The following is a 15,515-nucleotide window of genomic DNA, read 5'->3' on the forward strand; positions in this document are numbered from 1 at the left end:
CCCTGTAGTGCGTCCCTGGTGTCATGCTCACGCACCCAGCATTGCCTGGCTGCTGGCAGTAGAGTCTGGACTTTCTCAAGCACGACCTCCAGCCCAAGGCCTTCCTCCTCCCTCCAGGACCAGCACGAAGCCCACGGCCCCGGCGCCACCCCACTCACTTGGCCTGAGGACGGGCAGGGAGCAGCGCTGGTCCAGCCAGGACAGTGCCGTGCGGTGCAGCTCTTCCAGGCTGCTGGTGGACACCATCCCCTTAAATGACTCGAACAGTGGCTTTATGATGATGCTGAACTACAGCACTTGGGTTAAAGGAAAGGCAGGTATGGAGGGCACCAGGGGACCCCAGAACTGAGGTGGGCCAGGTTTCCTATTGATTTCCCTGGGAACTGACAAACAGTCTTCCACTGTTTGTGGAATTGATAATAGGGGGACAGAGTAAGAGAGAAGACCTCCAGGCACAGTGCATCCTCCACTTGACTAAAACCTTTGCATTTAACCATCGCTGGACAGCAGCGTGTGACCGACCACTGGGCAGGCAGGGGCAGGGACACGGAAGTTCCTTAGTCTGGAACACGTCCCAGCACCATGATGCAAACACAATGGTTTAATGCATGTCAGCAAGAGGAGGCACGAACAGATCAAAGGGAGAAGCTGTCTGAGTGCCGTGTGCCCTCTGTGCTGAGCATGAACACGCCATCTCCCCGCAGCTGTGCAGGTCTCCAGGCCCATCTTAGGAAACAAGCTCGGGGAGGCACGAGATGTGTTTTCCTGGGTTTTGGTCCAGGTGATGCCCACAGTGCGCTCCTCTGCCTGATGGTGAGGAATCATCGCTTTACCAAAGCAGCTCTGACCCATTCCAGATGCCACCCGGCCTGCTAACGACAGGATCAGGACCAGGGCAATAGTGAACAGCAAAGCAAAGCAGGGAACTAGAGCTGGTGCCTGTCATCTCTTCATTTGAAAGTCGCCCCTGAGAGCACACAGGCACCCTGCCCTGTCCCACTGCCACGGCTGGGATCCTCTCCCCTGCGTGACTGTCTCTGTCACACCCACATCCCATGCTGCAGCCAACCCGCCACGCATGCTGTTCACTCAGGCAGAACGGAGGTGGGCGGGGAGCGGGAGGGCAGGAGGCACCCCGTACACTGCCGTGCTGCCACCCAGAGGGCCCACTCAGGTGAACACACTTCGTTACGGCATTCCAGGCCACATGGCATAAATGCAAAGAGTCTGAAGAAGTGGGTTCAAATCCCAGCTCTGCCACCGCCACTCAGTGTTTCTGTAAGTCCCAGCTACCATCTGTCACAGTGGGGGTGGCCCTCACCCTCCCTGTCACTATGTGGACTGAGCCGGCTACTGGGCTACAGCAGATCCCACTCCGTTCACCTGTGTAGCTCGTGCAAGTGGCTCTAGCATTGTCCGTATTTCCCAAGAACCCAGAGAGCAAAGCCCACAGTTCTGCCTCCTCAGCCCTCCCTGCAAAGCACCCTGAAGCCCCAGCCCTCGCTGCCCCAGGAAAGACCACTCTCTCCTGAGACAGAAGCTAGCACTTTCTGTTGTGACAAACTCAGTGACAGCCATTTAAAGAAAATCTTCCTGAAGGAGCTGGAACGTCACCATCTGTTGTCTCCATGTATTGGTTGGGGATAGAAAGAGCAAAGAAACTCAAAAGATACAATCCAGAACTTCCAATTCTGCAGGATCCGGCTTTTCACGTATTCATCAAACATGTCTCTCATGTGATCAAACTGGTGCCGGGTGACGGGGACTCCTGTGGCAGGGAGCAGCTGCTGGCAGGAGCTGAAACAACAGGAGGAATCAAGGGAAGCTTTGGAGAGCCGGTGGCAGATCAGGATCCCCAGACACAAGCTGGCAGGGCTGACCCAGTGTGGGACCACAGCCAGGAAGAAGTAGAGAGGTCTGGAAGGAAGGAGCAGGATGACAGAAAGCTACACTCTGCGACAAAGAGGCATCTGTCAATGACAAGGCCACAGGGTTCTCCTGCCTCGGTAAGATGGGACTGTGTGGGACGTGGCACCCGCCTGGAGCCTCACATGATGGTGGCGTTGAGCTCCTCGATCTCCTCCCGCAGCCGCCGGGCCTCCTCCTGCATCTGGCCGCGCTCCTGCTGCAGCTTGGTGATGTACTCCACCGTCTTCTGCAGCGTGATGGCATGGCTGCTCTGCAGGAGAACAGGTGGCTGGAGGTGGCAGCGACAGGGCCAGTGGGCACCCCCCAGGCGCCGCCCAATGCCCCTGCCCCACCTGGCCCGGCACCTGCAGGCCACCCACCAGCTTGGAGCTATTGGAGATCAAACTGTTCAGAGTGTCGAAGCCCATCTTGATGTTGAAGCGCCTTTTCTGTTCGGCTGAAATGTGCTTCATCTGCCGGTTCTGTTGGGGAACCGACTGGTCACTGAGACACATGGGCATTGCCGTGGGGTCACGTCACCTGTCCCTCCTCATCTCCCAAGCTGATGCTGAGTGGATGGGGGCAGATTAGGACCCTGAGGCACCTGACAGGCCAGGGACAGAGAGCGACGTGGGAGGAAGGGGCAGTGAAAAGCTACTGGCTCCAGTGAGGAGCAGGAAGAGGACAGGGCAGGGAACACTAAAAAGTCATCATTGCAGAAGAGAACACAGCCAAGGCTGGGGACGGCTGGCTGTCAATGCAGCACTTCCCAGCCAGCCTTAACCTCACCTCTGCCAACCCCACCCTCCCAGCTGCCACCTCCCCCTACAAGTGATGGGCGCAGAGCTGTACCCACCACATGAGGAGGACTCAGTGCTGGCTCCTGGGCTTGGGGCCCACCCCGCCCACAGGGCTGCTTAGTGGGAAGGGGCAGGGAGGAGCCCATTTAACCCCAAGGTTAAAGCAGCAGACCAAGGGCTTCCGACAAGACCCAGCCTGGAGCACCACTGGCCAGATCTGTGATTCTGTTTTCCAGATACGTGCTCCCCAAAGATTCCCTGATGTTTCCCCCGCCCTCCTCCACCTTCCATGGAAATTGAGGCCCAAGAGAAACACCTGATACCTTTAGTGCAGCCATGTTTTTGGGGTCTGCAGATTTCCCTGAGCAGTTGTTCTGGGGAGACTGAGGACTGGGGCTCTGTTCTGACGCACACGGAGAGGCCTGCCCTGAGTTGGGGCAGTCCCGGCCTGAGAACAGAGACAGCCTGAGAAGGGGACTTGGAAAAGCAGCAGCAGGGCCACCCCACCCCACCTGGAGGCAGTCCTTCCAGATGAAGGAACCCCCAGCAAGTCCCAAGACTTGGAAAGCCATCGGTAACCTCCCATAGCCACTCCAGAACAAACACTAGAGAAATCTTTGCCAACCACACTGGCACCAAGATCAGGCTGGGTGGCTTATGTGGCCACAGCAACCCCCATGCTAATGATTCCTGGAAATGGAACACAAGAACTGTTCAATGCCTTCTCTGGGGACTGGCAGCACTGAGCCAGGACTTTCTGTGAGGTCAGGAGTGGCCTCCCTGCACACCCGGGCTGCCTACGCGGCCATGCGCCTGCTACTTCTCGTGGCACCGTGCTGCCGGGTCATCCTGCCATCTACCGGGTATTTTCCCAGCCTCTGCCATCAGCAGGCCTACAAGACCTCGCCATGTGTCCTGCAGGCCCTAGCTCCATCCTGGGGAGCCCTGTGAGTGGCCTCCCCAACCCATGGCGGCCCACTCATTTTCCCCATGATGTCATGATCATTCTGTCCTCCATGAACACTCACTGGGCCCTGAGACAGGGACCTGCTCGCTTTTCACCAGGGAGTCTTGCACTGTGCTTGGAGAGAAGAGCCGGGAGACGGGGCCAGGCTGGCTGCTCGTGCTATGGCCGAGGTCTGCCACCAGGATGCTGCTGTGGAACTCCGTCACTCCAGGAGCCTGTGATGACACGGGAGAGAGGTCGTCCTCAACCACAGATAAGAAACAGCAGAGCAGAAGACCAGCTACATTGGAGGAAGGTGGCTTTGGGGTGACAAGGACACCGCAAGTCCACCCAGGGCCCTCCTCACCCTGGTGATGGCAGCAGGTGCGATGACCACGTTGGACTGGGACACAGTAGAAGCCAGCATCCCTTCTCTCTTCAGAGGGCCTGATGTCATGATCACTGCTTGTGGCTGGCCTGAGAAGGCAGCTGCCGGAACACAGAGAAGGTGAGGCTGAGGCCCTGGACCACAGTCTGGTCTCAGCCCCGCAGAGGCCGTGGCTATTAATGAACGGGGCTGGCCACGCCACAGACGCAGAGACATCTGCATCTCTGCCTCTTTGCCAAGAGACATCTTGGTCCTTGCTAAGGGGACAAAAAACAAAACCCAGGAATACCTAACACTATTTTTGCAACTTCTTGAGGAACACAGAACATGGACCAGGACCATGTGTTCTCAAACTGTGATTTGAGATCAATTTTTAAAAAAGATATAGAATAGAAAATAGACTAGATCATACAAATACATTATTTCTCGATACTTGTTTCATCTCGTGTGTGCGTCTGTATGTGTGGCCAGGAGGGGATGGGTGTCACAAGTTTAACCACTTCGGTACCAGCATTGACTACAGTTGATAGCCACAGATGAACGCGCACGGCGACTTTAGCCGACAGCTGTGATATGCCTTTTCTAATTTTTCATTTATCAAAATAAAATTGTGAACATTTAAAAATAACATAATGGGCCGGGCGCGGTAGCTCACGCCTGTAATCCTAGCACTCTGGGAGGCCGAGGCAGGAGGATTGCTCGAGGTCAGGAGCTCGAAACCAGCCTGAGCAAGAACAAGAGACCCTGTCTCTAATATAAATAGAAACAAATTAATTGGCCAACTAATATATATAGAAAAAATTAGCCGGGCATAGTGGCACATGCCTGTAGTCCCAGCTACTCGGGAGGCTGAGACAGCAGGATTGTTTGAGCCCAGGAGTTTGAGGTTGCTGTGAGCTAGGCTGATGCCATGGCACTTACTCTAGTCTGGGCAATAAAGCGAGACTGTCTCTAATAAAAAAATAAATAAAAATAACATAATGAAAACACATATGTATATGTTACCTATTCTGATTTACATTACAAGTAAAGCTGCCTGTAAAGTAAAACAAGCTTTCAGTGCTTTAAAGCTTTCCTCATCACACAAGAGCAAAATGGATTTGTCATCAACGCACAGCACAGACTATCATGCAGACTATGAGTGCCGGCAGCGGGCAAGGTGTCGCGGCCAGTGAGTGGGGTCCTGAAGTGGTTAAAGGCTTCTGGGACAGGGAATATTTCTCCATGGGGCGGGGGAGCCCAGGCTGGCCCCTCTCCCTGACTCACCTGGGGCGAGGCAAGCGTTCTTCAACACCAAGGACACAGGCTCTGGTTTGGGAGCAGGCACTATTTTGGGGGGCTGCTTGGGCCTGCCTCCAGTCACTGATACAGGTTTGGGGGGCACAAAAGTTAACCGAGGCTGGGGAGGCCCAACAGCCGGAGGCCGGGTGACAGAAGACAGCGCCAGGCCGCAGGGGGCCGTGGATGGGGCAGGGTGATGGGTCGTGATCACAAGGCCCTGACTCTGGCTGAAGGTGGCAGAGGCGTCATGGGTGAGGGTGGCAGAAGCTGTGTGGGTGATGACAGAGGGTGACTTGCTCAATCCAGCAAACTTCTGTGGCTGAAGGAACGAAGGTGGAGCCGGGGTGCTCAGGGCAGTGGCAGGAGGAGGAACCAATGGCAGCGCTGGGGACACAGGTGGCGGGGCAGGGCTGGGGGACAGCAGGGGCATGGTGAAAACTGGGAGGAAGGGCTGTAGGACATTCAGTGGCGGCTCTGAGGGGCTGAAGTCCGTGGGCTGGATAAAGGGGTCCCCGGTCTGGGAAGTGCGTTCACAGGCCTGCCCGTCAGCAGGGTCCAGGGAGGGGGCCGTGGGGGGCACGATGAGGCTGTCGGGGAGGCTCACGGTGGGGAGCGTGGTGGTCGGCAGGATGCTCTCCTGAGAAAGGAAAAGAGAAGCCAGGAAGCCACACTGGGCTGAGACGATTCACTTTCACTGTCTAGCACCATACACTGCAAAGCCCAGCGACCCTGGACAGAGAGACAAAGGTGATGTCTCTCATGCCTATTACTGGTGATCGGGGGAATGGATCTGCATCTCCCTGGGCATCTGTGGGAGTTTTGTTTCCATTAGGAACTAAACGATAACACAGAGCTCAGACAAAGCAGCTGCCTCCACACAGCTGGACAGCAGCCTGGGAATATCTTGTTTCTAGAGCCCGGCAGAGGTCCCCCTCAAAGTCTCTGCCATCTTCTGTTACAGGGCAGAGGCAGCCTGGATTGCAGCTGCTCGGGGTTCCCCCAGGGCAGTTTCACATATCACCTTCTAGCCAGGCCTCCTCTTCCCGAATGGGAAAAGCTATAAGCAATCAATTGTCCAGATCTCAGTCTCCATAGAAGAAATTCTTCCCAGAGCCAGTTTGAAGAAGACGGTGCCAGGTTACCGGTATCTAACTGGATATGGGCACCTGTCTGAGAGCTTCACAGGGACGAAGAACTATGCCCTGTTCAGCTCTGTGGCCCTAGCATCTATACCTGTAACCAACTTTTTTGTAAAGTAAAAAGTGAAAGAACTATACAGAACTTATTTTTATTAATGGTCCATGTTTTTCTTCTTTGTTTAGCTAATCCTGTCTTAACTGATCAGAACAGAGCCAGCTGTGCATAGGTGGCCTGGAGCCTCAGGTAGGAACACCTGCCTCCTAGCAGCGTCCTGCCTCATGGATGTCTCAGGATGCTTTTGGAGAGGGCTGAGCTAGTGTCTCTGCACGTTACCTGTGGTGCCCAGTGCTCTCTAGCGATGCCCAGCATTTTGCATATGACGCACGGTCACACAGCCAGCCTTGCTCTGACCGTAGGGTTTTGATGGCCAGCCCTGTGCCTGCTGGTACCCTCCCCCCACCCCTCCCCCAGTGTCCTCTACCTGTGCAGGTGGGCTGCTGGGATCTGGTGCGGATGCTGAGGCAGGTGCAGGCAGCATGGAGTTAAAAATGGAGCGGCTGGAAGAGAAGAGGTCTGAAAAACAGTATCAGAGGTCTTTGGAGTGCCACATGCCCAGGAATTAAGACCCAAACAAATTGAGCACTGAACCCCACATCAGCCAAAGGGATGCCATGGCCAAAGGCATTCCCCGCAGAGATAACTTTTTTCTGTGGCAAGAGGCCCTCTGATTGGAAGCACACATGAAGGCAGCAAGCCTGGGCTCTGAAACACTCTCACCCCGGTCTCAGCTGCTCTTGCAAGGCAGGGCCCAAGGACCCACCACCTGCAGTAACCTGTGTGGGAGGTGGCTGTGCCGCAGCGCCCTCTGCTGCTGAGAGGGAGAACCGCTCACATTCACAGAAAGCCCAAGGCTCCAAGCCGGTGAGAACCCCCCCTGAGAACGCCAATTCCTTCCAGAACAACGTCCCACAAAAACTTCCCAGACCTTGCAGTTATTACAAAAAAAAAAAATTTAGTTTTTGAAAAATTCTAAGTCCTCTCCCTTGCCCATTCTAACTTCTCTCTCTGCTCTGTGCGGCAAAGGGAGACACACACGCTCGCTCTGCCACTTGTCCTCACCCTGGAAAGGCTCGAAAGTATCCATGAAGTCCAGGTTGGGCTGCAAAGGAATGAGCCCCGGCTGGATCATGTCTGCATTTCCCAGATGTGCTGCAAGAACCAGAGAGACAGAGCGATCATTTTGCTTTCTTAGACAACGTTGCAGGAACATATTATATAAAAGGCCTAGAACAGATCTTCTGGGCCTTGCTCACATTCTAGAGTCTTCCAAGGAGAAGAACTGTAGGCAGCTGGCTGGGAATCTACCTTCTTACTGGTTCATGGCCATTCTGTACCCTCAGAAGGCAGGAAAGAAAATGATTTTTACAAGAAAGGTAAATTGAGTATCAGGAAACGGACACAGCTAGGAAGCTGGGACTAGCTGGGCCGAGATATCTCCCGCCCCCTGCACTACTCTGTGATCTGCCGGCTCGTCCCTTAGGGGCCAACCAAAAACTGAATGCTGTCAGGTGAGAGGTCATGCCTACGGGTGCTTCTTCAGAGAAAATCAGGGCCCTGCCACCTAGGCTTAGGCACTTGTCTCCACTAAGGGGACGACGGTATCAGAAATATGAAATTGATTCAGACCAGACCTCACTGCTGTTTTGTCACAGTGGTACCGAGGGAATGGCAGAGGCCTCAGTGAAGATCAGTCAATCTGCAGCCCAACCCTACTCAATGCATGTGGCCTCAGATGCCACAGAAGGCTAGTCAATCCTCCTTACTTACTCGGTCTACACAGTGACAGTAGCAGCTGTCACTGCAGCAGCTCGGAGATGGCCCTGAGGTAAAGCCTGGCCCAGAGGGGGTCTGGCAGAGAAGGCAGCCGGCTGGGTGTTTCAAGTCCCACAACCCAAGCGTGCCTTACCTATTTCCCGTGGGTTGGGCCAGGCCACAGGCTGGTGAGAAGAGAGTGTGGAGAAGAGGGTGTCGCTGAATTCTGACATGAGCATGTCTGTGTCCAGCAGGGCGTCCTCCTCCATGGGGACTGGGGTCTTCCACCCGTCCCCATGCTTGTCCCAATACAGCATGTCGTCATCCTACCACCAATACAGTGGGGGGAGGGAGAGTCAAAGGGCAACAGTGAACTCAGAATTCCAGGGCCTGTCCTGCTAGGAAACACAGCACAAGGACTGCTCTGTGGGAATGAGGTGACAGACGCAGAATGTGGGAAGCAGCTCCCTCCCGCCCACCCCGTAAGAGCGAGACTGTCTCCCCAGCCATGCACAGAACCTTAGGGGGAGAAGGGAGCTGACCTGTCTCTAGCCTAGGGGGAGAAGGGGTGTGTCCTGCCACCTCCTGTTGCAGTGCTCACTGCTGAGCCACCAGGACTCTCGGGGAGGTTCTCATGATTCCCAAGCTCACTCACCTGGGCCAGGCTGGAGAGGTCCTCATCCTTGTGCTGCTGTAGCTGTGGGAAAAGGGGGCCAGGTTGGGTTAGTCACCCAGGCCCTGGGAGGGGATATGGCCCCAGCCTCACCTCCCTGGGAGGAAGGGAAAGATCCCGCTCCCTGCCATCCGAGGTCTGATGCCGGCACAAAGGAGACTCCCACCTGGTATGTGTGGAATCAACAGCCCAGTTCACTGATGGGAAAAATGACAGCAAAGACGATATGACCAAACAGGCGACCGCCTGGGCTGGGCTAAAAGTCCAGGTCCTGGCTTTCCTACTCCACGCCACAAGCCCACATGGGGTGGCAGGCGCCCACAGCCTCACGCCTGTGTTCTGAATCCTGATTCTGCTCCTTCCCTCCCCCGGGGGCCTTCTCGAACACGCTGAGCCCTCGGATACCCTTTTCTTGAAGTAGGTCCTCCACTTGTGATATTCCCTGATCACGATCTCAATGCGGCTTTTCCAGTACTTCCCTTCCGTGGTGATAGCCTGTAACAGAGACACAGTCAGGATCAAAAGAGATGTCTTTGCTCAATTAGCAAGACTCACCCATGACCAAAGAAGTAAGTGACAGGAGAACCGAGTCTCAAGCAACCCCAGTCAGGAACCATCCTGCGGCTCCACCTTCACTCACAAAGTGCGCCCCATCTTCTCTGTGCCACAACCGGCCTCTAGCTAAAAATGCACTTTCCAGACCTAAGGTAGCGAAGGGGCCTTCAGGTCCTGAGGCTCCACACAGGAGCACTGGCTCCCTGGGAAAAGCAGAGAACCGCCACTTTCAAAGGGTAAAAACAAAGAGCCAATGACAGGAAGGTTCGGGTGGAACGTGACCTCCGAGAGCATTAATTCAACCTTCCCATGACCTTGAAGAGCGCTAGGGACCAGGAAGCCACCTGCCTGACAGCTACCTCACTGTCAGATCTTATGGCTCATGTCATTTTACCTCCAAATATTTCACTGTGTGTCCTGAACAGTGAAGGATCTTTAAAAACAAAAACAGGATTACAATATTATCATACCCAACAAAATGATATTCCTTGATATTATCTTAATATCAGATTATGGCCGACCATCTCAAAACTGTCTTTCTTTAGGTTATTTTCTGGTTTCTCTCTCTTTTTTTTTTTTTTTAATTATTTTTTTATTTTGGTATATTATGGGGGTACAGATTTTAAGGTTTCAATAAATGCCCATTTCCCCCCCTAGTTTCTCTCTTTTTCAGTGTAACATTAGAACAAGCTTTGACAAAATTGAAACAATGCAGAAGAGTATCAACTGAAGACAGTCTTCCTTTCTCATCTGGTGCCCTACTCCAATCCCACCATCAAATGATTTCTGTATATCCTTCTAGACATTTCCCATGCATACATAATCACACAGACACATGCTTTTAAAATTAACATAAAGATACTAAGAAGACTGCTGTGCCACTGGCTTTTTTTCATTTATTCTTTTTTCTTGAGACACAGTCTTGCTCTGTCACTCCAGCTAGAGTGCCGTGGCCTCATCATAGCTCACTGCGACCTCAAACTCCTGGGCTCAAGTGATCCTCCTGCCTCAGCCTCCCGAGTAGCTGGGACTACAAGCATGTGCTACCATGCCCGGCTAATTTAGAAACACCAATTTTAAGTGAAAGTGGAGGGTAAGTCTCCATTATTGAATCCCTCGGTCCTTGGGCCAGCCCATCTGAAAAGGGGAACCTGTAAAGCCTGGGGGCTGTTAGAAGCCACCTGCCCCCATGCCCGCCCTTTCTCCAGGCTGTCCTATCAGGACCACGCAGGCCCCGCACTGCCTCCGCAGTCTCCCTGCAGGATCCGGCCCTCCCTCGGTGAGCTGTTCCTGTTGCAATGAGGGCAGTTTTCCTTTCTCAGCCACCCTTGATCACCTGCCAAATACCTCTGGCCGGCGGTGCTCATCCACGTCAACAGAGCCATCCAGGGGAGTGACAAAGTGACACACGGGGTTCTTGCGCTTTTCCAGATCTGGGTAGGGAGAGGGTGAGATGTCATCACTAGGATCCAGACCCCCGAAGGAGCCTGCTCTGTCTGTCCATGACCCCCAGGGGGGACCTTCCCAAGGACTCTTTCCTCTGCTTCCCTTGGAAAACTGGAGATTTCCAGGGAAATAAAGGAGTCCAGGTTAAAGGCAAAGAATATGTCAGCAATGCACGAGCAAGAAAGGGAACCTAGCTGTCAAGAGGAAGGCTAGCCCAGCACCAGCACGCCCCAGCCCACTCCTCTCCTGGAGGAATCCCTGGGGCCACCAGCACCCATGCTGGAGCCAGGACAAGGCTGCACTTGTGTCTCTTCAGACCTGCTGCCAACTCTCCAGATGTCCCTTCTCTGCTCTACCCTTCCTGACTCCCCTTTCCAACTCCAGCCCAGTCGTCTAAGATGACACTGAGCACATACACTGTGAGCAACTGTCTCACATGTCAGTCCCCTGCAGACCCTGGCAGCTTCTCAGCAGAGGCCACTTTATTGGCCCACTGGGCTGGAGGGCTGGTAGTATCCAGTTCCCTAGGGTCTGGCTTGGGTTTCCTAGCCCCACAGCCTGCATAGAGACCTCTGCTAGAAACATGGGGTCCCAAGAGCAGGCTCTGGGCCCGCAGTCCCATCCTGCTCCTGGTACTTACACTGCATGTACCACGCCCGCCAGATGGCGTTGTTGAGCCGGATCTTGTCTCTCCACTGGAGCTTCAGGCCCTTGAAATTCTTCCACTTTGGAGACACTAACTTCCCACTGAAAGACAAGACAAAGCGGGAGACTCAGTGGTGCCTCTGAAAATGAGGTGAAATGACAACGTGCCAACCAATCATTCCAGACCCCCAAACTCCTGACTGACCCATCACTAGCCACGGGCTAGGATTGGTAGAATGCAGAAGTCACCCTGGGATCGCATCAGAGCGACGTGGCAGTGACAGTGACAGTGTCAGGTTATGGAGGAAACAGGCTCGCCCACAGGGTGCAATTGCTGGAGTGGAGATGATACATGGGGTTCACTGTACTCTTCGGTCTACTTTTGCATACCTTTAAAACTTTCCATAATGAAAAATTAAAAAGAAACCTGCTGACCACCTAATGAAGATCTGACCCAGGCCTGCCCCCTTTGCCACCAGATTCCAAGAGGCCCTCCCAATCCAGACACACGTCCCGCTAGCCTGAGCGCTCGCTGGGACCCTCCTGGTTCCGAGAGCCTTGAAACTGTGGTGTCCACTCCTGATGGCACCCCGTCCACCTGGCCACCAGCTCGTCCTTCCAGACACTGCTCCCACACCATCTCCCCTTGAGCCAGCGCTGGCCTCTCCCAGGCGGTGGCCGATTCCACGTGTGGGACAGCACTCACGTGCACTCGACACAGCAGTGTCTACACACGCACCTGCCCACACAAGACTGCAGCTTCTCCAGGGAAGGGCCCTGTAGGTATTCTGGCATGTAGCAGGGGCTCATTTAACAATTCTTCACTGAATAAGTTAAGAGGACTTGCAAACCGAGCTGATAACAGCAAGGAAAGCTCCCTGGTGGCATGGCCTTCTGGGGCAATTCAGTTTTCCAAGTGCTGTGCCAGGAGCCATCTCTGAGCAGCTGGCATAAGGTTTCTCCCTTTCTGATAGCCCAAGAAGGGCAAGGCACTATTTTTGGTCCACATCAAAGCGGGTTTGGGGGTTTTACCCAACCGCAGGCCATAGCCCTGGCTCATTCTCCAATTGCACTCAGAAAGGCCATGTGCTGGGGAAGGACATGCCAATAACAGTTGCCGTCTTCAGAGGAAGCTCCCAAGCAATAAACATTAAGGGAACCTGAAAACCTGGTCTGTAAAGCAAAAGGCCTGGCTAAAACTGCACGCCTACCCCCACCAAATCCAGCAAGGAGCCAAGGCTTTGAATAATACGGGCCAAAAGGCTGTGACCTCCAGAGAAAATGTCACAGCACATCCTCTTGGCATATGGAGTACACACAGCCAGCAGCTGTCTCTGTCCAAAGGGGAGAGGGGTCTAGAGTCACACACACACCCCTTCTTCCTTCCTTCTCTCCCCAGTTGAAAGGCATTCTAACCCACCTCCACGCTGACTGTCAGCCTCACCTATGGCCAGGAGTCAGAGCTGTGGCGGCTCAGAGCTGCTATCGCATTAGCACACGACGGTACAAATCCGAATAACACGCCCTCCTCCAGTGCGTGAACAGGGGTTAAATGAGAGCACGCGTGGATACGTGCAGGGTGTACATGCAGACACACACACATCTGGTAAACCCTAAAGCAAACACAGATATTAAGAACCACCTCAATTACCTAGATTTAAGTTATCACTGAAAGGTGACTTTTTTACCACCACCACGTGACTTAAGAAGTCCTTTCCTTGACGGCTGCCAGGTTGTCATTTGGCTCCTGCTCACCCATGTGGGAAAGGGGACACCACGTGCCCCGTCAATACCAGCAAGCAGAGACGCAGGCAGAGGTCAGCCCGCTCGCCACCGACCTCGCCACCTGCGCCACTGCAAAACCGAGGGCTTCTTGAGTGTTTCTCATTTACTCTGTCGCCACGCACTAAGCACCTACTCTGTGCCATCAAGAGCTAAGAACTGAGGAAAGGGACAGGGGAGACAGGTGAGGCCCCCCAGGGGCTGAGGCACAAGTCGTGCCCACATGCCAAGCGTCGGGAGGGCAGGGGGCTGTGGGCACAAGCCAGCCGGGCAGTCAGGAGAGGATAGAAAGCCAGCTCAGCCAAGGAGGGAAGGCAAGGCCCACGCTGTTCCCTCTGCCTGGCCTGCGGTGGCCCCAGGTGAGCAGGAACTCGGCCTGGCCGAGGCAGAACAAAAGCCCCCAGTGTGGTCAGACCTGGGTGTGGGGGTGGACAACGCCAGAGGGCAGAGGGTGTCCTGGAGGATGGTAGCTCCCACCTGTGCCCAAAGCCAGCCCTCTTTACCCTTCTCTGCAAGATCACCCAGCCACTTGATACTGGCCAAGCAGGTGGTTCTAGGAAACAACTGTCCTCTCTTATTATTTCCTTAAGGGGGAAAAAAAACCCAAAATAACAAAAAACGTCCACTTTACTTATACTTCAACACACCACCCTCACACTGACGCCGGAACCCCAGGGCCACTTTCTCCGAGCGTTCGGCAGCACCAGATCCTGACCGAGTGTCTGCTGCCCCCGAGGTGGCTGCCAGGAGCAAAGCAGAAGGGACGTGCTGGGAATTCTCCGTAGAAAGAACCACGGGGCTTAAGCACAAACCCAACCTCACCTCTCTGTGTTACTGAAGAAAAGCGCCCGGTGTACGCACAGAGCATCTTCCCAGAGGAGCCAGAGTATACCAACGGCATCAATCACGCACAACACAGGGAACAGGAAGACGCGGAGAAACGAAACTTTATAGGCTAAAAACAAAATATGACAGGCTTTGGTTCGAGCATTCCCATCTTCTTCCTCCCCACTTGCTGAAATGTTTCCCTTTTCCTTGATGTTTATGTCAAATACAGTCAAACTCCAGCACGAATGCGCAGATTTCAGAACTCCTAACTGGTCGCACGTCATCACCCCAGGATTCCATAATATCTCAAGAGCCAACAGGTGGCGCTCAACAAACACAAAGAAGTGAGTCCAAATCCAAACCAAAACCTAAACCAACCCAGGGAGGTAGAAGGGACCACTCTCCCCCACATATTGCACCCCAAAACTACGTCAACTCCAAGGAGGGAAAGAGAAGACATTTCCTATGCAGACATCTACAAGGACCCAAAATCTAGTTTTCCACAAAACACACTAGGAAAAGCTGCTCTAAAAAGTCCCACAAGGGAAGCCACCGCAGTGGAGGACAGCTCCTCGGCAGAGCACAGGCAGCCCCCGGAAAGCATCGAGGGCCGGACTCCAGCTCCCCAGCCCTGCCTAGCCGAACTCATCTTCCAGACGTTGCTGACTGGGATGCCGCTTATTCTAACTCAGAATCGGGCCATATTCCTTCTTTAAAGCACAACCAGAAACAAACTGTGAACACTTCTCTGAGATCATTGGTTTCCCCAATATTCACAAGTCTTCTTCCAGCCTCAGCCTCCCAAGCCATCTCCCCAATGGGTTCCTGGGGCCACCCGGGCCACCTAACCCTCTTCTTCCTACTCTGTGGCAAGGCCAAGGTCTAGGGCTGGCTCACCTCAGGGCTGTCAGCACAGTACCTGGCACACAGGAGGTGCTTTTAAATAAAGAGTAATTAAATGTATGCTAAACTTTTCCCTGAAGAACAATCTTCATACCACCCTGCCATGGCCACCCTTCCTAGAAGGCAGGTTCTTGACACGAAACAGGAAATTCTCAGTACAACAAAGGTCTCTCTCAAAACTTCTTGGATCAAACTAGCAAACTATGAATTCTTCAGAGGTCTGGCAAGAGACTGCTTTGGAATGGAAGGAAATTAAATTGCAAGCCTTGCAAAGACCAAGCTGGAATTAAGAAGAGAGCAGGGACTGGGGGAAGAGGGGTGGAGCAGGGATTCTGGGTTCTGTTGGTCCCAGGTAGTATTAGCTTCTGGCTCATGTTCAGACGGTTGTCTCCAAAAGAAAGCAAGCAG

The 15,515-nt window shown here is 53.8% G+C and overlaps 1 protein-coding gene across 4 annotated transcripts in view; it reads right to left on the minus strand.

Annotated features, from left to right (window-relative positions):
• Positions 1-15,515, minus strand: part of MLXIP (MLX interacting protein) — a 70,515-nt gene that overhangs the window by 16,742 nt on the left and 38,258 nt on the right. For all 4 annotated transcript variants that reach the window (XR_012914236.1, XR_012914237.1, XR_012914235.1 and 1 more), the window contains exons 2-16: positions 11,590-11,696; positions 10,851-10,936; positions 9,354-9,443; positions 8,931-8,972; positions 8,430-8,601; positions 7,583-7,672; positions 6,945-7,036; positions 5,309-5,960; positions 4,022-4,143; positions 3,737-3,890; positions 3,032-3,156; positions 2,289-2,390; positions 2,052-2,179; positions 1,674-1,797; positions 159-288 (exon numbers count right to left, since the gene is read on the minus strand). Coding sequence is in view for 1 of the 4 variants with exons in the window: in XM_020283129.2 (XP_020138718.2) it covers positions 159-288; positions 1,674-1,797; positions 2,052-2,179; positions 2,289-2,390; positions 3,032-3,156; positions 3,737-3,890; positions 4,022-4,143; positions 5,309-5,960; positions 6,945-7,036; positions 7,583-7,672; positions 8,430-8,601; positions 8,931-8,972; positions 9,354-9,443; positions 10,851-10,936; positions 11,590-11,696 (2,216 nt within the window). In the remaining 3 variants the exon portion in view is untranslated. The remainder of the gene's footprint in view (positions 1-158; positions 289-1,673; positions 1,798-2,051; positions 2,180-2,288; positions 2,391-3,031; positions 3,157-3,736; positions 3,891-4,021; positions 4,144-5,308; positions 5,961-6,944; positions 7,037-7,582; positions 7,673-8,429; positions 8,602-8,930; positions 8,973-9,353; positions 9,444-10,850; positions 10,937-11,589; positions 11,697-15,515) is intronic.

Source organism: Microcebus murinus, chromosome 22 (assembly GCF_040939455.1).
Source record: "Microcebus murinus isolate Inina chromosome 22, M.murinus_Inina_mat1.0, whole genome shotgun sequence".
NCBI lineage: Eukaryota > Metazoa > Chordata > Mammalia > Primates > Cheirogaleidae > Microcebus > Microcebus murinus.